This window comes from Buteo buteo, chromosome 1 (assembly GCF_964188355.1).
Source record: "Buteo buteo chromosome 1, bButBut1.hap1.1, whole genome shotgun sequence".
Taxonomy (NCBI): domain Eukaryota; kingdom Metazoa; phylum Chordata; class Aves; order Accipitriformes; family Accipitridae; genus Buteo; species Buteo buteo.
The window spans coordinates 80,217,063-80,241,958 of NC_134171.1; the positions used below are offsets into that span (position 1 = coordinate 80,217,063).

General features: G+C 36.5%; 1 protein-coding gene across 1 annotated transcript; it reads right to left on the reverse strand.

Annotated features, from left to right (window-relative positions):
* Window positions 1-3,783: 3,783 nt before the first annotated feature.
* MYOZ2 (myozenin 2) lies at window positions 3,784-23,143 on the reverse strand. Its single transcript, XM_075037478.1, has 6 exons — window positions 22,952-23,143; window positions 22,293-22,396; window positions 16,800-16,969; window positions 13,384-13,513; window positions 11,444-11,627; window positions 3,784-4,210 (listed from the first exon to the last, which is right to left on the reverse strand). The coding sequence occupies exons 2-6, from the start codon at window positions 22,366-22,368 to the stop codon at window positions 3,979-3,981; spliced, it is 792 nt and encodes a 263-aa protein (XP_074893579.1). The 5' UTR covers window positions 22,369-22,396; window positions 22,952-23,143; the 3' UTR covers window positions 3,784-3,978.
* Between the last annotated feature and the right edge of the window lie 1,753 nt (window positions 23,144-24,896).

The window sequence follows — 24,896 nt, forward strand, 5'->3', positions numbered from 1 at the left end:
AATAAAGTAACAACATGAATTGCTCATTTCCTGGTACTGATACATAATCTCTATTACACAACAAGCGGAAAACAAATCAGCTGCAATGTTTTTGTTGAAATTGGGAGAGAGACAATATGGAGTTTCTATTACCCCATTCATGCAAACATACCTTATGCCAGACAAGAGCAAATAGCACATCACCAGAAATCAACGTCAGAGAGACTGTGGCCTGCTGGATTCAAGAACAAATTTCAGATCATCCACTGTATGTAGTACTTCTGAAATCATTTCAGTGCTGCTGGTGAAGGACTTCGATATTAGGGTAATTTGGCTTCTTAGCTTAGCTAAGTAAAGTGAAATATGAATATATAGTTTTTATGAGTCTGACCAAAGTATGGGAAATAGGAATGGCATAAGTGATACCAATAAGCATAGTTTCAGGCCATAACTGTATAGGGTTAAAATACAAACTCCTCCTGATGACTGTTATTGCTTATACCAATTTATCATCAACCGTGCAGACAGTACAGGCCATGAACCCTGGCTTTTCATGTCAAAAGAGGTTTAAGGTGCATACGTTTTAAAAAAACCCTTACATTCATGGAGTTATTCAGAAGTATACATCTCATTTCTTTTTTACATACTGTAATCACAGAGTATTTTGTATAGATTGGGAAATAGCAGAGCTGTTTCCTCATTTCACCACATTTTTAGTGAAAACATTTAAATGAATTTTTAAGTTCCCTTTATACTGCTGCAATGGGTACCTTAATGTAAATGAATATGAGGCCAAAAAAACTTTGGGAACAAAGACTTCTAGACATTTTAAACTACGTATTTACTCCCACCACATTTCTGTCTTTTCATCATATGTTTCAGTCCCTTTCTCTTTTGGAAGCAAGTATGAGTGTCTTGTCATAAAGTGTACATGATGTTACGAGCACATTTTCTGAAATATTTATATGCCTGTGATTGTTTATATTTGTGTAAAGCTGTTGTTCATGTGTTTTTTCATTTAACCTATCCTTTCAGCTGTATTCCTTACAGCTAAAAGGAACTTTTAGAAGCACCACTGAAAACTTTAAAACTATATATTTGTTGATCTTTCCAGACCTATAACTAAAGAAACCTTTATTCTCTCCCTTCAGAGCCATCTCTTTGTCTACAAAAATCAATGCAAATCTTGATCTTTAAAGTTCTTCATCATTAGTTACCCAAAACTAGTCTTTCCTCTGATTGTAGGATATGTTTCAAGTGCCATGTTAAGTGTCTCACAAAATAAATGTAGGTGTTAAAACCCATTGAAGTTAATAGAGAATCTCTGAATTCCCAACTTTAACAAGAGATCTTCCTTTGTGGCAAAGGAGTTGTTTTTTGGCAGAGAGGTTTGTTTATTGCAGTGGGACTTACGCAGTAAGGCTACATCTAGGCTAATGCAGCCAGGGAACATTACTGGACGCTGGCACTCGATCCTCTGTGCTGTTGAATACTTAGCGCATTGTGCAGTCCTAGCTTCTGCCAATTAACACTCTCCCACACAGTTCCCAAGCATGGTTCAAGGGTTTAGTGTGGTCAAGGACCTGTTCCCAATAGGCAGTTTGGCAAAAGCCACCCAATATGGGAAGATTAAATAGTATGGCTGCAGACTCTTCTCTGACAGCTGGCCTCAGTCTTAAAAAGAGCGATCTGGGCACATCTGTTTTACTAGTGTATATGTAGCTCTGTGACAGTAGAGCTAGGAAAGCAGGAGGTACAGAGTTCTGCTGCTACAGTTGGTAGCTGTAGCTGAGTGTTGAATTAGAGCTACCAGTTTTGCTGTGACACAGCTCATTTCTGAAGTCCCAGACAGAATTTGAGGATTTAAGGACTGTCAGTAACTTCCAGCCACATCTAATGCTGTTATTTGGACCATCAATTGAACACGTGCATAGGAGGCTCAGTACTTCTCAAACATCTTAAACCTCCTGAACCCAGTCTGTGCTAGTGGATCCATAGATGTATAGCAAAGTAAAGTTACCATTATGTGTCTTGTGTAAGAAGCAAGGTGGTTGCTCTGCAAGCATAGGTTATTTTTAGACTATACAATAAAAATTATATATCCTTTCTTCACAGTCCTCACTGTGTATATGCTGTGCACCAATTTTCTCATATTTCTGTTACATTGGCTTATGAATGCTTATGCTGGCTCATAAAAACCAGATTCCACCAGAAGTTGTTTGCATTGCTCCTCACTATAGTTTTTTTCTTTAGCCTTTGCATTTTTAGCCTTGAAGAATTCACACTTTTGTCATTGTCCATATAATTGTTGTACAAAGTGCACGGTTAATGTCCCCAAACTAATCCCTTACTAGGAAAGTGTTCTTGGTCAATGAGGTTTTTTTTTTTTTTTTTTCTTTCATAAATTTGTTCAGGACCTGTACATTTGTTTGTGCAGTATGTGTGACAAACTAAATTAAAGAAAATAGATGACAGAATTTCCTTTGCCAACTACCTACCTTGAAGGCAGATTTGAAATGTGGAAACCATTTTTACAGATACAAATTTCAGCCACAAAAATATAGGCAAAACTTTTTGTTCATCCTTCCACTTCAAATCTCATTCTACCATTTTTTTTTCTTCAGATGTTGAGATTCTTTCTGAAATATTCATTTTTGTAGCTCAACGCCACCCTTAATAAGGAAAATATATGGAAAAGCATTATTTTATTTGCTTACCATCATCATCTTCTGTGTGTTTAATTTTGAGATAAAATTTGATTAACATGTTACCATAGAGCTTGCTAAATTTTATGAATACTCTGATTTAAAGAAAAAATTAGTATCTGAGATACCCAGAAACCTCTTGGACGTTGCATCCATGCTTGGAGACCATAATGCCCTGGAGAAGCATCTGGGGTATATGAGAATGGCCTACTGGTTGAAGTGAAGTATCCTGTTTCAAAACACATACAAACTAAACTGTGTATTAGAATATGCAACCTGCAGATGTTGGATACTTCTCAAACATGAAAGCATTTAGAAACAAACAATTATTAAACAGATGCTTGGCTCTTACTAGAATGTAGTTGTAATGTGAAAAATGACACTGAAAACCAGCACCCTCACACTGATTTTGGCCTGCCCCCTGTGTAGTTATGGATGCTTAATAAGAGTCTGATACTTGTATTTCTAAAACGTCAGAGCTTGCCAGCCTATTGAGAGCAAGAAAACTCGCATGCTTTTAAGTCCAAGTATATACTATGGCCATAGGGGAAAAGGTCTATGAAATTTCTTTCTAGTAACAAAAGCATTTGTGGTAACATAGCTCAGTGGTACTAATTTGGTATGTTTGACATAACCAGTCATTGGTGGGTTTTTTAGTTGTGATTAACACAAACATTGTAGACTAATCCAGGAAATACCTCTGTACTTTTTCATACCACTATGTAATCTTTGTCATTGCCAAATTTACTACATTTTCTGTAAACAAATCTGGGTGACATGGATATTGATGTCCATAATTAAAGCTGAGTAAGAGTCAGAAAGGAAGAAAATGGCCTAAACTCGCTGTCACTGAAGTAATGACAAAATTCTTAACTTTGGCTGAAAGCATGGTTGGGAAAAAAGTTGATTTGTCAGAGCTTATCTTGACCAGGCAGTAGTTGGAGTGCACTGAGTGCACTGTTGTGGTATTGCTCAGCGTACCTATCAAATCCCTTGATAGTAGTGTCATTTATTTTTTCCTAATAGACTTGTTCTTAAATGACGAGCAGAGATTTTAGAAAGTAAAAGAACATGTAAACACAAATAGAAAATATCTTAGTCATATTTGCCAAATTACTTTATTTATGTTATGTCTACAGATGAAACTAGGTGCCCGAAAAGAGACATCAGACACTATTACTTATACTCCAGCTGCCAAGGAAAAATTTTGTCAGTAGCCTTTAGTAATATTTGGACCAAAAAAACATGGATGTGCAGCTTTCAGCATTTTGTATGATGTAAAGTGCAGCTTCTCTCACAGGTCCTCTGTTTCTGGAACGGTGTTGGAATCCGAAGGCTGAATGAACACTACGGGAATATTCTCAGACGTCCATCCTTTAGGAGTCCTATTGAAGGATCTTCTGGTAGCAAGAGGGTTTGCAAGGATCATGAATCTGGGATCATTTAGCATCAGTAGATTAAAATCTGGTACCTTGAATTTAACCAGCTTTGATGCTCTCTCAAAACCACCAAAGGGAGTGGCAACTCTGTAGATATTAGAGAAATAAAAGTAAAATACGATTTTAAAAATACCTGTTTTATTTTCCTCCCAGGAGCTGAAAAGAACAGAAGCTATTTTAATAATACAGTTTTGGTACAGTTTCTTGCTTACAATGTCAAGCTTTTGGGAAAAGTATTCCAATTGTTTTTCTGGCAAACGCTAAGATCTGCCTTATTTTCCCTTAGATAAAGCTTCAGCTGACTTCAAAATTCAAATGGACAGAAAAGCCAGGGGAAAAAGATGTTGCAAGAAAACTTTGTCATTGGTGAGTCACAGTTACTAAATTTATTTTGTGGGTGATAAGTTGATAAATCTGAAAACATAGTTCAACACATTCTCTCTAGCAGGTAATTAGTTTAGGAAGTTCTCACCCCATTTTCTCCTATCCCCAGTTGCTTGTTCCTCCCACTACACTATATTTCAGAACCATATTGTTGTACCAGTTAGAGTGTATGTGGGTTGTGCTATAAACTTGGGTCACTTCTGGGTTAAACAAAGACCCTTCAAAGCAAAGGAGCATGTTAAAATCCAAATTATTTCAGCAATCTGGTTTGTATCATTATGCTCAAACAATTGTAGCAATACAAGTGAGGACGTGGTAAAGCCTAATGTCAAGCAGAAAAGAACAGCCAAAGACAACAGGCTCTGGAAAGGAGGGGAATGGGTGAGGACTTCTTACACCAGCTTTGTTTCTGAAGAAAATGTTTATGTAACTAAGCCTTGAAACACTGGCTGAAATTGGCCCCTAGTCTTAAGCCAGTATTTCTCATGTTACTTAAATGTAAATGTTCCCCCAGGCGATAGGCCTGAGAAACTAAAATATAAGAAATACTAAGCAGGAGCTGACTGTTACATACATTTGCAAATATTTTAAAACAACAGTATTTCCAAATACCTCCCATGATTCTTCTATATTTGCAGGTTTCTAGGCTGACACCTCCCCCCCCCCAGTTTTTCTGTCACTTTTTCCAGACTCTTTTGTATAAGGAAACGTGACCAAACAGACTATTATATGTGTTCTGTGTTTTGATCAGCTGCATAACTTTGCTGGGATATATTTTGACCAGTTAAGAGTGTCAGATTTTTCAGCTACACATGAGCACCTGACTTCTGCAAAGCTAGATACATAGTGGCATGCAAAAATGATTATTTTTTTTAAATGGAATTTCACCAGCCTTGGTAGGTTTTGTGTGTTTGATACAAAACAACAGATCTGCTGGAATATATTTCCGGTGGCTCCAGGTATTATAGCAGAAGCCCAGAGAAATTAACACCAACAGGAACTAAAAGAGATCACTTGAATATCTGACTAGGATTTTCAGCAAGGTAACTATAGATAAAACAAAACCTAGGGAGAATTAAGTACACATACACAAAAAAAAAGAGATTAATTCAGAAAATTAATCTGTGACCTAAAAGAAATGGTACTATTGTGTCATTACACAGATATTTCACTGAATTTCAGTACAAACAGCATTTGTTGAAGGGTATGGTGTTAAATCCAAAGGGTCAGTCCTGTAAGATATAGAAAATCATGAAAGTTCTGGGGGTGCACACTTATTGAGAGAAAAGCGCTGCTTTGGATTAAGCTCTAAAACTGTTTCTCAAATGAAGATAAAACAAGATTTTGCAGCAGCAGTCAGTCCAGGCATTAAACTCTCTTGAGGTCAAAGGAAGTTCTTTATACAAACTGCCTGTGGTATCAAGCTTTTCTTGTGAAACTGTCTTCTAGGTCACAATGTCAAATTGGATACTGTATGATACTGATTAAAAATAATTGCTTGGTAATTGGCACAGAGTGAATCTAGTGATCTACATCTTACAGGATAATAAAGATTGTTTTAATTGCTGCTCTAATTAAGATACACATTCTCACATTGTTGTAATATTTCATTCTCATCAATATGTAAATTAAAAGGATAATCAATATGAACAGAACAATAATAACTGTATAAAATGCAAAACAATTCTATAGTGTAAAACTTTCTTTTTGTAGTATTTTTGGGTTTTTAAATACAGCATGTTTCTGTAGGTAACAGAAACAGGAGAGTGTTCTATGGAAATTCAAATACCTTTTGTGGGGAAAAAACCCCGTGTAGTTGCTATACAGTCTGGCCTCAGAGAATTATGCATTCCTGCATGCTAGGCAGAAGCATATGATGATCTACATAAAGGAGAGTACAGTAATTGGCTAATAGATGTTAATTTTCCTTTACAGCAGCAGTATATTTTTGTGAGCAATAACTTGTCTGACAACATGTTGTTGCAATGACCTGTTGTATGCACATCAACTGTATCACTTGAGGTCTGATTCATTGTGTAGAAACCTAAAACTCGTGTAAAAAAAATTCCAGTAGTCATTGCTCACAGTAAGGGTGGAAATGTTGGTTCAGAGCCATAGGAAGTGGCACCAGGAACTATAAGAGATTGTTTAATATTCACTTTGCATATTCCTAAAAAGTAGGTGCATGATTTAACAATAGCAGGCACAACCACGTTTATTTTTAGCTGTTGTTTTAGCAGGGCTTCTTTTTTTTTTCTCTGCAGTCTTTCTTATTGAACATTATATTGTCTCAACATAGGAGACTACTTGTAGCTGATTATTTGGGAAAGTCTGAAGAAATGTTTTAACTGTATTGGATTAGCACCTTCTCTTACATAATTACAAAAAAAATGTGAGTTTCACGTTTTAAAATGGGACTCATTCTTAGAACATTCTGCTTATTGCTAATTCTGTGCAAAAAGGAGACATGGGAGCAAAGGACCTGACCCTACAAAATGCTTAGAGGTTCATGGTAGCTTAGTGCAAGAGCTAATGCCAATTTCACAGAGGTATTTAGGTGCTAAGGATCTGGCTAAACACCCAGTTTCCACTAATCTCACATCATTTCAAGTTAGCACCCAAAATTCCTTTGAGGGTCTGGATCTCAGCATTTTTACAGTAGAGTTCAGAATCCATTAATCAATAACAACAGAGCCCAGTCCAGATGGACTGGATTCCTGTAGACTTTTTGATACAGTAGTCTTTGGGAATTGAGAAAGCTGAGCAAGAATTTATCTGGTAGGAGAGGCAGAACTAGTCAGACTTGCTTGACTTACGTGAGTAAGATGTAGTGCTTTGTATGTTACTCATGATCCTACCTTTGACATTTTATCCAGCTCCAAGAAAGCAGATGGAATAAAGGTACTAATTTAACTACTATTACAAACTCCTCAACAAATGTAGATTCATGCTGTCACTCCCACAGATGATTACTAGGTGCTTCCACACTGGTAAGAGACAAGAAGATTTTTCACCAGTAAATAGTTCTTCAATCCTAATAGGAATTAATCTCCAAGAGAAATCAGATGGTATGGCTCTGTTCTGAAGTATTTGTCTGCTAGCACAGATTCATTTTCATCCAGGAGGAGGAAGGGTAGCCAGGTCTGACCAGTCTATTCAGAGATACTCAGAACCCAATTCTGGGTGTCTCACAGAAAGCCCTGCCTCGGAAGGCAAATGGGCTTGACATTTGCTGCCACCGCTTCTTCCTTCGTTGACCTGCCAGCATTGCAAGATCCCTGCAGCATAAAATGCATACTAGACCCCAACTAATACCTCTATGAATTCTTTAGTCCTGATTCTGCTACTATTATAAAAATTGCACAGCTACAGGGTCCGGAGTCGCCTCTTCATTGTTGGCAGTGGAAAAAAAAATCTGAATGCTGTTTAGTGCTGAATATACTTTTAAGGCATGCATGTGTACGTCTGTTCCAACACATCAGACGTCCCTAGCTGCTAAAGTTGCGTTGCTTTTACAGTTTGTTGTGTAACACGGAAAGCTGAAAGGTACCTGAATATGTCCTGTAAAGTCTGAGTGTCATTTTAACAGATACCACTGAATGAACTGGGAATAATCTCACGCCTGTTTCCTTTGGGAGTCCTATGCATCACACTTACTGTTAAACACAGCCCTTCCTGACTAATGATGACTGTACCAGTGTTTTGCAGGAGAACAAACATAATTGCACTTTATTGAATGATGGAGTATGAAAGAAAGTCTTGATTGATATCCTCACTGCTAACAAAACGGTGCCATTATATTGCACTTTAATTGTTAAATACAGTATAGTTTGCTTTCTCTCCAAGACTGCAATTAAAGAAGTCAAGGATGCTGTGACCTAGATGCACAGAATGACTTAGTAGAATCAAGACACACAAGTCCAAAGAGATATACTTTACGCACAAAGCCCATAGGCTGCTAAATTCCTGAGATGCCTAATGTTTTCTTTATACAAATGCTAAGATCTGCCTTTATCTTAGCTATACTGGCAGCTGCACCTATCTTACACCAAAGCTCATCTGTGTTTCTCTAATTAATAATTCTTTGCCTAAACTTTCATGCTTGAAAACGTACATAATATGCTGCTGCAGCAAGCTTTGAGCAAAATAGCACATCAAGGCACTTTCACTCAAAATCCATGGCTGTTAGTGTTGAACCTCTGTGTCAAATAATAGTATGTCTGTGACTGGAGCTGTTCTGCAAGAGATTTGGATTCTCTTCAGTCTGAGGGTATATCTTTATAAGAGTGGACCTCACTGCTCACATACAGTATTCCAGCAAAAAATACTACCCAGAAATAAAAAATTACTTGGATCAGACAGAGTAGAACTCTTAGCCTAGACATCAGGCCACACAACTAACAGCAGAGAAGTGTAGGTCCTGTTTTCTGCTCCTAAATCTGTTTGTTTAATTTACGGTAAGCAGTAATTAAAGAAAGTGCATTGAAAGATCTGGGAACTCAGATGTAGGCCCACGTTTCTCTTTCCCCAAGTCAGTTTCTTAATTGTTCAGCTAGAGAAAGATGTTTATTCCTTCTAGCCCAAAGAGTTTTATTATTTTCTGTACTATGGCACAGGTTTTAATAAGGGAAGTGAAGAGCGTACCCCCCTCTTCCATGGAAGAGCCAGAAACTAGGTTGTTACACCTCTCCTTGGGGTTTGACATTCCTGTAGTAATAAATCCAGGCTGGCCACATTCTAGGAAAATGATCTTTTGAAAGAATGAACCTAACTGTCTATACAAATTTTAAAAAAATACATGTGATCCCTGCTCTGTTTCTGGAAAGGAAGACCTTAATCTAGCCCTGACCTGAATATAGGCAGACAGAATTAGGTGCTGGTGGCCTTACCAAATAAATTTAAGTCACATTTAACCTTCTCTGTAATGTTTTCTGTTGGTTAGCTTGACATGCAGTGTGCTGTCTGTTTTAAATCCCCTAATCAGACACTCCACTCTCCTGTGCATTTTTGAGTGTAGACACTAAGTCATAGCTGTAAAATCCTCTCCAAGAGGCTAGTATCTTGAATTTCAATTTTGCAAATTCTCAGTTTCTTTTTGGATCTACTCCTTCTTGCTAGAAAACATAAATCTGAGTGTACTGTATGTAACAGCTTTTCTAGGTCCACCAGGCATCCTTTTGTTTTCTTCTGGATGTGGATTTTTTCCATGAAAAGAAGAGTTGTCATGGATTATATTTGTATGCCTTATGTTTTGAATTTACCAATTTCACAGTCTGGATCTGGATTTATGTGCCAGGTTTTAGGTTTTTATGGCAATTACAAGGCAGAATATTGACCTTTCCCTTATATGAAAGTACATATGTTCAAGAAATTCGGACTGTGGTAAACCACAGTTCTGCCACAGAAAGAAATCCAAACAGTTAGTGTTGTGAAGAGGACAACTAACAGAATATGGGACCACAAAGCAGCTAAAAACCCACAAAGAAACCATCAGATACCATCTCAAGACACATATCCCTATTAATGGGGCTTCTGTGCCCTGTCTGATCCTGTCTTTCACAGTAATGGCTCACATGCTCAGAATCTCTCTTGTGAGAGGGAGAACCGGTTCTGTCTATCCATGTATATGTATCTTTGGCGGTTTTGTGTTGGTTTGGCATTGGGTTGTTTCTTTTTTCAGTTACAATAACAATAGTACATAACTGTGCTATTACTGTTCTAATGTTAGCAGCTGTGGCACATCTCTCTCACTTGTATTTGCTATCTTTTGAGAAGTGTGCCACACAGACTGAATTATTAAAATCGCGATGTATATTGCTGTTAGGAAGTCAGAATTAGTGTAGTGTCTGCAGTGCCAGTTTTGATGCTGAATTGTGTAATTTTTTAGTCCTTGCACTCACAGTTGAGGCCCATCTCAATGGCAGGAACACAAGTGATGTTTGTGCTATTTTTCTCTAAGTTTATATTGCCATGAGCCATTTTGTTTTTCAATAGATTGCTGTCTGGTGTTTTGAGGAAGGGTTTTGGTCTGGCTCAGCTGTCTGGAACTCAGCAGGGGTTATTTAGAGAAAAATTGTCCATAACTTCAATAAATAAAGATAGTGTGAATGGTATGAATGAAAGCAAAAGACAGAAGTAAGAATGTATTTTAAAACTTTCAGAATAGTTCAAAACCCAATGTTGTCCATATATCTAGAAGTTCTACTGAAAGCCTTAGTATACTAGTTACTATGTAAATGATTTCACTCTCAGATCCCATTCTACTTTAAATGTTTTTTAAGTCTGCTTGTAATATTTTATCTGTTAATTTGTTAGTGAAGGTTGTTGAAAGTATAAAAAATGTTAAATGCAATAAAATTTGCAGTCTGCTAACTATTTGCCATGAGGGATTGGTTGAGGGATAAAGTTCATTGTACTATCATTGCCTAAAAAACAAGCTACATGAGTTGTATTAAGAAAAAACAAAAAAGAATGGTTTGCATTATACAGCTTACAAACAAAGTTTTGACTGAGAGGTTCCCTGATAGATCTCACGATCCTGTACCTGCTGAAGTCAGTAACAGAAATACTGAAAGGAGTTTGAAGCATTGCTATACCATGTTTCCCATTTATTGAGGACACTGGATTCTGATTCTTTCTTTCTTTCTTTCTTTCTTTCTTTCTTTCTTTCTTTCTTTCTTTTCCTTCTTTCTTTCTTTCTTTCGTTTCAGCAATTCACCTTACATTCCTGGTTCTACAATTTAATTTGGGGTCCATGCTTTAGAGAGTGACTAGTTTCCTCCTTAATGCTCTTTGTTTGCCACTTGTAATCTGTGTGTGTGTTCGTGCATATACTTGCAAACACAGGTGGTAGGGTTATTTTACAGCTGGTGGAAATGTTTAATTTCATAGTAATTTTTCTCTGCACTGTAAAATTCAGTGTCCATTCAGAATTACCTGTTAAAGCTCCTGTAGTCAGGCAGTTCTGGCTTTGCTTCAGGTTTAAAAAGTTTAGGATATAAAGCTTCCAGCAGCTCTGGATCATCCCTAATGGCTTCTATCCAGGGAGACTGATAATACTTCGGCACAGAAGTAGTGTTGAACTTTTCAGGAGGAATTTCTTTCAGTGGTCCAGAATATCCTGCAAGGCAATCACAGCAAAACCATTGTAATAATAGTTTGTGTTTTCTGCTTCCTTACCACCATCCTGTGTAACTAAGAAGTAACATACCATCGTTTCACAGTTAGGTAAAATGAACAATTGGATCAAGTCACCTGGCCAAAGCTACACAGAAACGGAAAGCTAGCAGGGGAAATTTGTAGCCTTTTAGATAACTGTTCCAATGGCTTCCACCCTCTTTTGAGGCTAAGTTTGTTTTAGTGTTATATAAATTTATTTCTATCATTATAAGCATTTGTTTAAAACCAGACTATAGCTACACAGCACTTTGGCTGAATTAACAAAAAGATTTTAAAAACATCCTTCTGGTTAAAACTAAGATAATTCTGTAGTCTTTGGGTGAAAGTTTCCAAAAGTGTTAAAAGGAGTTAGGATCACAGCCATTATAGTGGAGTTTTTTGTCTTTGCCTCCGCCTTAGATGCTTTAAAATGTCCTACCTACTTGGTTCTCTGGTCCCTTTCATTATCTGAAAAAGTGAAGAATCAGTTGTTTTCTCTGCATAATCATCTGAGGATCAGGCTCTGATCAGAATTTTACTGAATAAATAAATTCCGTATTCAGTCTGATTTCTTCTAAAGCCAAGTACAATATGGCAGGAATAAATGGGGGTGGGGAGTCAGACCTTAATATACAATTTGAAGAATTGAAACCAGCAAGGGATTATCCAATTATATGAGTTATACTATTTATTTGAAAAACAAGGGAAATCTATTCTACCCTTTTACCTTCCCACTACCTCTAGCTCTTGAAATTAATGCTGTTTCCTTCTATAAGCCTAAAAAAAACCTCTGTGGTTTAATATCTACTCCTTTTGCCAGACCTTTTTTGCCTAAAGAAAGGCTTGATGATTTCTATCATGTCTTAGCAATGGAAATTACCTCTGTTCGCATTGTATTTGACCAATGGATGCACAGAGTCTTAGCAGTCACTAACAGAGTAGCATTGACCTAGTTTACATAGACTAGAAGAGGTCTGCACAAAACATGCATTGAGTAATTCTGAACAAAGAATGAATTTGTAAAAAACAGAGTCTGCTCATGGATAATTCATAAACAGGAAGAAGGGCTATATCACTGAATAAATTGATTAAAACAAATTAGCCTTCTCTAGTCTTTAAAGAATACAAAATAAGGCTTTCTTGTAGCTCACTGCTTTAAATAAAGACAACAGTACCCTCACAGTTAAGGACTTAAAAAAGAACAGTTTATGCAGCCAGAGGCAAATTCCTTTTTAAGTTACTCCTCTGTAAAGGTTTCTAGCAAAACTTACAGTGACTTCAGATCTACATTTATGGGTAATTAAACTACAATTGATAACTTTCAGACTGTTGAGCAGTATATTGCATATTAGAAACTAAAGTTTGGCAAAGAAAAATCAGTATATTAATCTGGTTTTAAATCTGAGGATCTGTTTCTCAGTGTTTATAAGACCAGTAAATATAGGAGCAGTTTCTCTTGATATTAATGTATGTTTTTAGGTTAGGGAGAAATAGTACAAAAGGCATATCAAATCCTTAAAAATGAACAGAAGCAACTGAAGAGCATCACTTTCCATTTCTGTGGGAGATTCTGCTTAGTTATCTGACTCAAATTTATCGATGCCTAATAAGAAGTCCACTAACAAATTCTTGTTGAAGATACTATTTTATAAAGTCGTCCTTCCTCTGCTGTGAAATGAGTACTAAATATATTTAATGTTTACAAACTCACATATTACCTGGGGCAATGTTGTCAGGATGTGGTGGGCTCCGGGGATCGGGTGTATTAGGAGGTGTCATTGGGGCATGCTGGGGAATTCCTTCCACACTGAGGCCATCCATTTTAATGCTCTGTATGGGCTCTCCGCGCTGCATTCAGATAGAAATAAATATCATTGACAGCACAGGCAAAAAAAGCCTCTGTGATTCTCTGTTGAGAGTTGGAGTGATACTCCAATTTACAGCCCAGACCTGTGACCCAGGGTATACTATCTGAAGGCATACTGTCCTGCTGTTTGGTACCCTGTTTGCTAGATAGCGCTCCCCAGGATTTTCTGGCTGTTAGCTGGAAGATGACCTAGTTTCACAACTCTCTTACATTGTCTATGTAAGCAAAAATGAATAGTTTTTCAGTGTTAAGAATGATATCCCAGCACAATTTTAAATGTCTGTATTACAAGCGTGTGAATGCTTTATTGAACAGATTGGAGGTGGTGTGAGCTACGTCAAGACTCGTAAAGCCTTGTAACCATCCAGCTGAGTTGTCTGACCTTTTCCTAAGTTTGGGATATTTAAATATTGATATGCAGTCTATGAAGAGAGTTCACCCCATCTGCTGCTTACACCAATCACCACAAAATCTACCTGTGCATGTGGACTGTGTGGTTCACAGCAAAGAGTAGATCTGGTCACTTTGGCAGGGGTCCCATAAAATGTGTCCCCTGGATCACTAGACACTAGAAGCTGTTATGTGCCAGACAGAGCACCCTTGCTACCCAGAGATTCAAGAAATCTGGCAAGTTTGCTCCGTTTGAGTTTCAAAGCACTGATACTTCAAAGGGTCTCTTCCCAGATCAGTTGAAAATTCACTGCATTTGTTGAATTGCTTTTGTTTGGGATTTTCTTTTCCTTTATTTGTAATAGAAATACCAACTTCAGTACAGGTCACTTTCTGGAGATTTATGATATGCTGTTATTTTCCACCCTCCTATCGGGTCATCAGTTCTAAGGAAACATCCAAAGGCTTAATCATTGTTGCATAAATATAGAATTAGAGTCTCATAAGAAGTCAGTGTCTTATTTTAGCTATGACACACAGGCTAAAAGCAATTTAAATATAGACTGTTTCAGAGTAAGAGTTTCTTAAAGTAGGAAAGCAAACAAATAATACTTGTTTAAACTTGAAACAAAAAAAAGATCAAGGCAGAATGTTTTCTAGCCATCCTGAAGTATGTTAGAAAGATTAATTTTAGCAGGCAGAATCATAAAGATGATGAAGACAACACCAGTGGTGGCTAAATAGGCATTTAAGGGAACAGAACAGAAACCAAAGCATCATCATTTTTTCACATGTCAGAATGTCATACTGACTACAGCATGTGTACTCTATGTGTTTTTGTGGGAAGAAGTAGACTAGAGGGGAACTGATCTGTTAGAGTTTGTAGTAAAAGCATGGAACTGGATACAGAAACTCTGAGGAGCCTGATGGTCTTGTGCTCAGAATTTATCTGTGTAGCTTCTAACACACAATAGAGGGAGAAATTGGGGGGATGCTCTTCATATATGGACTTCTAAATAATAGTGTTCTAATAATAGTTTTGGGTGTTCACTACAGGTATTCAGATTTTTATGTGGGATTTGTTTTGTGCAGATTTATTTTAAAAAGGCAGATTTATGAAAACTCAAACATGATCCCATTTGATCCCTGTGTAATTTAATTTCTGTTTAGTGAGTGACCAAAGAAGTTTGGAATATCTGCACCATAAAAAAAAGAAATGTAAAAATTTTTCTTCTATAACATGGGATATTAAGACATACTTTTCTTCCTGAGTAAAGTTAATTTTTTGTATGGGAAATGTAAAGGCCACAGAATTACAAATGCATTTACCTTTACAGTCAACAAAGCATAGAGAATATATTCTTCAAGAAGGGAACAAAAATATTTCAGAGATTTCAGCTGTGATATTGGAAATATTGAACTCAGCTCCAATAATCGCCTCTTGGACTGTTGTGAGATCCCTCAACATTTTGGTTAGCATGGACAATGGTAAATTGCAAATGCGTCTTTTATTGTCTGCTCCCAAAGCCTTGTTATAAGATGCAACTAGACAAAATGTTTTCTTAGAGTCAGTAAGTTGCATTCATTTTATGATTTCTGATTAATTTACAAGTGTGTGTGTATTTTCTTTAGTAAAATTAAACATAATAGGAGTAAGCCCTTTGATGCTTTGCTGTTCTGATTAATAAATTAATTGTTTTCTATTTGTACCGATGCAAACTTTAGATTATATCACAACAATACATTACATATAGTTACTATTTTTCTTATTCCAAGTGAAGGTTAAAGAATTGAGTCAAAGTCTTTGTATGGATTCTGTAGGGGCTGGATCCTAACACAATCACAGGACCACCTATGCAATGATTAGTTGTAAAAGCTTCAGGGAAAGAGAATTGCTGTTCTACAAAAAATATTTCCCAGGTTAATTAATAATAATTAACTTTTGTACCACATACTTCTTTTCATCTTCAAAGCAGCTTAAAAGTACTGGGACAAATTCTGCTTTTTTAGCCATGTACCTTTGTATCTGAAATCAGCAGGGATGCATACATGTAACTGAGAAGCAGAATTTAATACAATACTGGAATTAGAGGGGCTGGTTTCGTGCTGTATTAGAGTGGGCATGGAGTATTCATGTTGAAATAATTAAACCTTGCAGCATATTGGAGAGTTAGGTAAAATTTATGAATGTTGTTGTCCTTATTTTCAGAGGTTAAGCAAAAGGTTTAAATATTTTGCAAAGGCCACAGATGTGACAAATGACAGGTGCATTTAGTTCCTGCCATGAGGATTCCCAGGATATCACTAATGCTTTAACCCAATTCCTGAAGGACTAGTTCAAAGAAAAATTGTCTTTCAGTGACAAGCTCCATCCTTTTTCTCCCTGTTGAGACAGGCAGGCCTGAAGTGTATTAGTACCAGTTGTGAGAGTCATTTTGCTGCTTGGGAACCACGTGGAGACCACCAACCAATTTTAATAAAAATACTTATTGGTTGCATGAAGCAGACTCATTTCTTTCAACCTTTGGAATACCATTAACTAGTTCATTTTTTAAATTAACTAGTTAATTTTCAATAGTCAATGAACCAATTATTACAGGATAAGAACTCTGATCACTAGGAACCTGAATTAGATTTGAATGAGAATGTTTTGAATCTGATGTCCATAAGTATTACAGTGTTCAGATTTTTTTTTGTGTATAGGAGCTCAATAAAATACAAATGGCTTATTTCATGTTAGCCTCATTCTAGTACAGGATTTTGCTTTTATTCTTCCTGAAACTACAAATAAATCATGCACAATGTGTATCATGAGCACCAAGGGAACCCAAGCTAGTCTCATCATGTTTCATTAATAAGTCATTACAAAATACTCACATTTCTTGGCTTGTTTGCTACGTAATGATAATTTTCGTATGTGTATTTGTCAGATCGCCGCTGACGTCTCTTGAAGAGTCTTGCACCTCTGTTGCTGAGTGTTGATAGTTCCTCTACCATGATATCTCTGGGGGTGCTGACCTTTTTTCCAAGGTTTAAGCTGGGTGAGACTGCAATACAATGGATAAATACATACCTCTGTGTTTCTTAAATGCGTGATATTGCATACCTTACACCTGAAATCCAACAACATGTTAATACATACTTATCTAACACATAGCATAGCTTCATATAGTGTTAGTGAAATTAATGATTCTTCCAGAATTTTGGAGCAGAGTATTGAACACCACAAACCTCTTTTTTTGAAGATGCTAAGCACCTTAAGCTCGAAATTTACTTCAGTTGAATGGCATTCAGCTGTTATCAAAATCAGGTCTAGAATGTCCTACACACCATCTTAATAGCAGACTAGTAAAAACTGGCTTCTCCTGAAAGAGGAACAAAATTCCATCTGACCCCAGGGTTCCCACATCAAACCTTCAGTTAACTTTCTGTGTCCTGCATTGGACAGATGAGCAGGTAGCCCCTTTTAAACATACCTACCAGTTTCTTATTGCTTATAAACATTTTATTTTCAATTATTCTTTAATATTCTGTTTGCTTTTGAAATCCAGGGGAAGTTTTGTACTTAAAGTTTGCTTTAGAAAGTCTCTATTAAATAGTATTTTTAAACTATTTTTAAAGAAGCTTTCAAAATAAAGCTCAGGGTATTGAAAATGAGAGCCCTAACCAGGAATTACAATATCCTTCTAGGAATTGATACATTTAGAACATTTTCTTTTTCATTCTTTCTAAGAGGAAACTGAATTACTAGATGCAGTATTACTTTATTTGCTAGTTGGGGAAAAATTCCTTCTTTGTCTTTAGTGACCTCCTGGGTCACCAAATCCTAGGGGATTTGAAAATGAACATGCATAAGCAGGGGAAGGGGAGATCAATTGGGTCTGTAAATGGAGAACTCTGAATATCAGAAACTCTGCTGGTCATCTTCATGGTAATGTTCTGGAAACTGGGATGCTGGTAGCAATGAACAAGCTGTGGCTTCATGACTGAGCTCTCTCACTAGATGACCTCTACCTATAAATAAAGCTTAAACCTCAGAATACAGTAACTTCAACACTGAAGAAACTTATTTTCTTTTATTTTAATGTTTATTTTATTAATTGAAATTGTTCTCCTCAATTGTTCATAAACTTCAGGAAGAAAAATAGGAAGATGCAGTGTGCTTTGAGGATGATATCAATGGTCTAGTATGTTTCTTTGATCCACTTATTCAAAGTCACGTTCAGTCATTTCTTTAATAATAAGACATTCTATTCTTCACCTATTCTTATGGTCTACAGGATTTAAAATTCTGAACTTTGACATATATTTTAATGCATTAAAATGAAATGAAAGCAAATTATATGTAAGACACCGTATCTTGCTTCCCGGGTGAGCACACAGGAAGCCCAATTTAAAATTAACATTACAAATTAATTAACTGCAAAAGGTACCTAATATCAAAGTTAATATTGCATATGCAGGGTGTCATTTTGAGTAAATGGCATGTTTAACATGGCATATGTCTCCTAGTAACTTTATGTTGGAAAACCAATGTGATCTGCTGACATATAGGAAAACTTAATTGAGACAGGTATATTAAATATTTAGCCGAAGATGTATATACAAGAGTTTTCCATGTAGTAAATCAAACAAGTTTGCGGGCCCTGGACTGCATCACTGATGATCCACTTATGTTCATACTGATTTCAACTGAACGTTTACAACAGATTTAACTGGAGCGAGAGCAAGCTAAATGTATTGTGAGTTGGAGCATGCATTTCTGCTTTAAAAATAGTATGCACAAAGAATCCTAACAACCTTCTGTTATTTAGGAGGTAACTAGAAAACAGAGAGTTCTTAACATGGAAGAAAATGACTCAGCTTGCCCAATGTAGCCATATCAGTGACAGATAGTGGTGGGGTTTTGGCTCTGTGGTTGAGATAAGTGCACTGGTTATTGGCCTGTGGCCTGAAATTTTGACCCACAAGTCATATTTTGATTTTATCATTTATCAAGATTACTGTACAGGTATGGACTGTTGGATGTTTTTTTACTAGTAAGGAGTAAGAAATTTACCCTTCAAATCAGCAACATTTTCCTGTAGAAAAAGCTTTTCTTCTTTGTACACAGAGTGGGTAGTATGTACATCCTCAGAGACTGGGGTGCCAAGGTGATTGCAGTTCTCTGTCCAAACCGCTCAGTATTCTTCTGGGACACGCTGGATGTTATCTATTTCGGGCCTTGCTGTTTCCTTACATACCCCTGTTCTTGTTAATGTTAACTGAAGGCTCCAAGGTACTTTGTAACCCACAGTTGTGTACTATTGTGTATCCAGGCAGCATCCCAAAAACATAAGTGTGAAATTCATTTGAATCCCTTGCCAACTAAAATCTAATCATCTGTCTAGTTTTATGATGTGTCTAAGGATTGTTTCAGTGTCAGTGCAGAAAAGGTGATGAAGAATGAGTAAAAGAGGACATTTAGAGGATGATAGAGAACATCAATGTCATAAATGGACATTGTAAATTAATACTGGAAGTTTAATTCATAGTTTAATCCTAATCTTAACCTTTTAGCTTCATTTCTTAATTTGTTCGTGCCAAGTCCTTCCTGTCCTGCACTTAAAATCGTAACAGACTGTATTTAAATATGATTTATATAGTTCCTCCTGCATTCACTGCCTAATCCCCCTTTAATCCTGCAGTTTACAATCTTCTAAATACCTTAATCTGGATTATAAATTTTAATAATGAATATCAGATAGTATGTTTGTTGTAGTATCAGAAATAAGATTTTTTTAACTATATCATGAAAGATAGTTAATCATGTAGCTACTGAAGAATGCATTTAAGAAATAGTGTAGAACTGGACATGAGATTTAAGTCTAGTGGTAGGCCAACCTGATGAACTCTAAGGGCTTCCTTAAACACATGTATTTACATACATGTACTACTCTATCAAGTAGCCTTTGAAATGCTATAAGTCCAAGTCTGCTAGTGAAAAACCAAGGGCTTGGGGAGGTCACTATACCCACACGCTGATTTATTACTACAGTCTCTCTTCTGAGAACATAAGGGGGCTTAGAGTTAGTGTCTATTCCTGCAGCTTTTTATGACATGTCAAACTTCTCTAAAATACAAAGTCATGTCCCACAAACCAACAGAAGATGTGGACTTTCAGTCATTACCAGTCTTGCCCAGAGATTGGTAATCTTTGAGACACTGGTAAAAACTTGGCTGATTTTGTATTTTATCAACAACTGTTTCTGCTATGAATATCTTTTAACAAATAATTTGATATTCACTGTTTACCTGAAAGCATTATAATAAAAAGGAGCTGAAATAAAAATGCAGTAGGTATGCTTTCTGTGTGTCATTCCAAGCTACTGGGGCTTGGAATAAACAGAATCTTTTGTTACTGTTTACCTCTGTTAACAGTGGAGGGTTTTGTAGGTCTGTGAGACTGGCTGAAACAGTATATTTAATTTTTACACAATTACCAGGCGCAGGACCATCATTACTAATAGCAGTGTGAAACTCAGAAAGATAGCAGTTCACCTTCCAGATCTCAGGCTAAGCTTGTTGAATTAACAGTTAGGGGGAAAAAAAAATGTCAAAAATTAATAGAGCTGAATTTAGCCATTTAAAAAACAGCTTTCTCCTTGGTTTTTCCAAGAATTGTTCAGATTTGGTCCCAAAGAACTAGCAGATACTTTGTGTGATTACAGCTTTGGTTATCCTTCTGTTTCTTAACTGGTTTCACTGAGCTTGTACAGTTATAAATTTCAGAGTTTTATCACACCCATTGAATGGAATTTCATATTGTTTTCAGCATTTAAATATCCCAGGCATCCAAAGAAGATGCAAATGTAGAACGTACACTTAAAGAGTTAGTATTGCCTTCAGTGGCCACATGCCACAGCATATCTTGTAGGATAAGCTGTCATGTCTATGTGTATGAATCTAAACTTGACAGCAAATCTGATAATACGTAAATAATAAAAAGGGACAGCTTATGTGAGGCAAATGCCAAGCATCAGCACAGATTATCCAATAACGCAAATGATTTCAAGGACTGTATGGTAGATTTATTAGTATTGCTATGAATAGCAGCAACATTTACCATGTGAAATGCCTTGGTTCCAAGCAAACATATGAAAGACTTTTTGTGGTTTTGCCCTGAAGAGCTTACAGGCTATTTATTTCAGGCATATATAGTACTTGGGTTTACAACACCAAAAAAACATGGAGTTGTAATGAAATCTGTAAGGGCAGTCTGACTTAAGTATGTGTTGAGTGGAGAATGGGAATAGGAAAGAAGTATTTGGTTAAGAATAGAAATTACAGAAAAAAACTGTGGAAATCTCAGAAGGACTAGGACCGGGCACTGAAACTCGTAGCTTCTTTTTGTAAAAACCTTATGTCTCTTGTCCTACTCTTCATGCAGTCGCAGTGGTCAGTGAGTGAGTACGGAAACCATCCCCAAATTCTTTAGAGCAAAAGCCCACAAGAAAGATTTTCAGTACTGGAATTTAATGTTCAGTGTTTTATCCTATGTGAGTGGTATAATTTTCATAAATTGTAAATATTAATGGTGCTCCCTTTTTTTTCGGTGAGGCTTGTGGGGTGCTTATAACTTTTAAAAATTTTCTCTTTTATGTAGATGGTAAAAAAGGCTTCATGGGGAGGATTGGAAGGATCTCCAAAAGCATCCAGCACATACCTAATGAAAGCCAAGCAGATTTGTATTCCTAGCTGAGTTAATTGCTTCTTACGGTGTCACACTAGAGGTGTAATTTTAAGAACTTGTTTTAGAAAATCAAACTACCTTCTCATAAGTGTCTGCATTTTCATCAGTGCAACAACAGAAAAGTAAAATTTCTTCATATAAGATTAATTGGTGGCTGTGCATTAGAGAGAATTGCCAAATGCTAGTAAAATTTGTTAGTTAGAGATTGAGAGGAAGGAACAGAGATGTAAGGATTTGTTCAAAATTTTTTATCATTCATATAAAAAAGCAGAGTGAAACAGAGAAAAAAAGAGGATACAGATCAGCATGTTTCTTAGATGATAGCCTTTTAAAATGGAATTAAGTAATGTTATTAACCCCAAATAATATTCTGAAAGGCTATCCTAGCAGAATGTACATCAGCTGTTAGATTACTTCATTCCTCCACAGCAGTTGTTCATCTGAAAATAGCTTTCAAATGAAAAGAGGCAACTACAAAAGGATTAGTTACCATAGGCAGCATGATACTCCCACAAGATTATTTATGGCAAAACACCCAGAGACAAAGCTGTAAGAGAGTTAAACTCTATGATTAAAAAAACATATTAGGGAGGGCTAGAGGACATTGCATATACAGTAAGCTGGGTTCAACGCTATACCATTTCTGTGTATTTCATCCATAATGGCTGATGCTTGTTGTTTCCTCTCTTTGACCATGGCAGAATGTGATAACATTGTGATTTTCTGATACGATTTTTCCTTGCTGAAAAAAAACAACACATTTTTACATTGTTGAGCCAGCTTGCACAATTCAGCCAACTTTAATTTCTAATAGCCTGTTTAGAATGGCTGAATAGTGAAGTTAGTTATTTCTGATTTAGGAATACTGCACTTTTCATTGTCCAAAATGCACTGGCAGTTCTTGCTTGCAGACAGATGCTAGGACATGTTCTTATGGATAGAAGATTTGAAGGAATGGACTTTTGAGTTGGCTGCATAAATTCTGTAGCAAAATCAGTGTCAGTGGTCTAGGCCTCCTCACATCTACACATTATATTAAAAGATGTAAATTCATAACTGATATTTTAATTACATCTTGGTTTGTGCTTTCATAAATGTTACATTTTGACATTTCTTAATCTAATAAAGATTTTGAGGAACTAAATGAGATGCTCTGGCATTTTTAAAGTGCATTTCTGACTAAGTAAAAAAATAAACATCTTTTTAATTGCAGAGTCAAGAGGTTACATAAATGTCTTTTATACGACAGTTTGTAGGACAGACAATGTCAAAATATTTCAGGAAACAATACACTTACCCTACTGTTTTGTTGTGCAGAAAAAAGCGATCTCAAGCCTTTAGTTGAAGCTTCAGGAGTTAGTTATATATGGGGATGACCTGCCTGGTCCAGGATGGTTTCTACCCTTGTGCTTGGATCTGCATGGTACCTAGTACCGAGACAAACTGGGGGCTGATCCTCTTCAAAGGGATTGGCATCCAGCTGACATCAACCAGTTATATATAGAATCAAACACTCCAGCCACTCATATCTTCCTGGCGAAAGAAGAGAACAGAAAAGATTCAACTGCACCCACAACAAAGACAGTTTATATCCCTTTCAGAGCTTATTGGAAGATTTAGTGGAATGCTCCCCTCATACTCATACAGATCATCTCCTCATCACCTCTGAGAATAATAATCTCCATGTTATAACCAGGAAAGAGACATTTAAAAATAAGGTGTTAAATATATGGATGGGCAAGACTATATCAGATGAGAATGGCATGGACTAATCCTTTAGTGAAAGATGAAACCATGCTTCAATAGTAGCTGATGGCTAAAGTCAGTGGCAGATGGCTGATGTACAAAGTCTGTTCTGAAAAAGAAATGAGAAATTTTTCAGTATTATTTGTGGTAGGGAGTAATTGCTCAACAAGCACACACCTCGCAAACTGTTATTCAAAATCTCTTAATTTTCTTTGTGCATTAGGAACAGAAACCTGCAGTAATTTGAAGCTTAGTAATATTCAGCATTCCAGGATACTGTTGTATCAGTTTATCAAAGAAATATTTCATGACAGCAACCAACTTTGGACAGAAGGAAACAGTGGCAGAAGGAAGCATTCCCCCCTTACCCTCCTGTCTGAATGCAGCTAGCTGAATTATGAGGCAGGAAAAGCAAGATGAAGTTTTTGTATTTCTGATTCGGTTTTGGGGTTGTTCTATGAAGTTTCTTGTTCTTATGGAAAATTATAGTCTTGTTTGGCTTGGAGGATTGATCAGAAAATTGCTTGGATCCTGATATGACAGGAGAAAGGAATTCTGACTGTAAATGGAATCTGGAGAGTAATAAAATACATCCACACAATGTGCATAACTTTTCAAGCAAGAAGCACTCTGAGACAGATAAAATGGATGTGCCTGATGTAATGTCCTAAAAATCTGCCTGTTCAACCAAAAAACTGCATTATTTTTTCCTGAAGCTTTCTATTCCTAGGCTTAGCTTTGCAAAACATTTTTCTGAGACCTAGATGTCTCTGCCCCAAAGAGGTGTTAATGTGAATCCTCACTATCAGAATTTGCCTACTGCTCTTACTCGTTGGTAATTCTTTTCTAGTTTTTTTGCTTGGATCAGCCACTTTCAACAGTACCAGCGAGCATGGTCAAAGTCTTTGTTGAATCTTATCTATTCAGCTAAAGGCCAGGATTGTTCTCAGTGGTTCACTGCCAAGCTTTCAAGTGGGATTGCAGGAGAGTCTGTCAAGGGTTCATGCTACTCAGTATTTTCATTAATAACTTTAGTGAAGAAGTAGAGAATGTCAATTAAATGCCAACCTAGGAAAATTACAAGTGATCTGTAGGGAAGAATTTAAATGTTAAATTAACTTGATGAACTGGAAAAAAATAAAAAAAAATCAAATGCAGTTCAGTAAAACCACATCCAAATGAAATTATAAAATAGGCATCCAACTGATTGAACTTGTCCCTAAACTTGACTTTTTAATCCAGGAGGAAATATCAAGAGGCATCCCAAATGGGATAGTTACGTGTTTAGTCTATTCCAGTTTCCATTAACTGATTATTTGATAGAATAAAAAATACACTAGTAAGCTAAATTATGCTTTTACACTATCATCGGAACAGTATGTACAATTTGGCCAACTGTTACTTCCAAATGACAACAAGCTCTTGAGAATGGTAGGATTACCATTCAAAATTACACTGAAAAATTGTTGAAATAATTAAAAATCAATAAAATTGGG

Excerpts from the sequence above, each read along its gene's own strand:
- MYOZ2 (XM_075037478.1), bottom strand. The coding sequence starts at position 22,368 with ATGTTATCACATTCTGCCATGGTCAAAGAGAGGAAACAACAAGCATCA. Across the intron at positions 16,970-22,292 it reads GGATGAAATACACAGAAATG|TCTCACCCAGCTTAAACCTT; the intron begins GTATAGCGTTGA and ends ATTGTATTGCAG. Across the intron at positions 13,514-16,799 it reads TAGCAAACAAGCCAAGAAAT|CGCGGAGAGCCCATACAGAG; the intron begins GTGAGTATTTTG and ends ATCTGAATGCAG.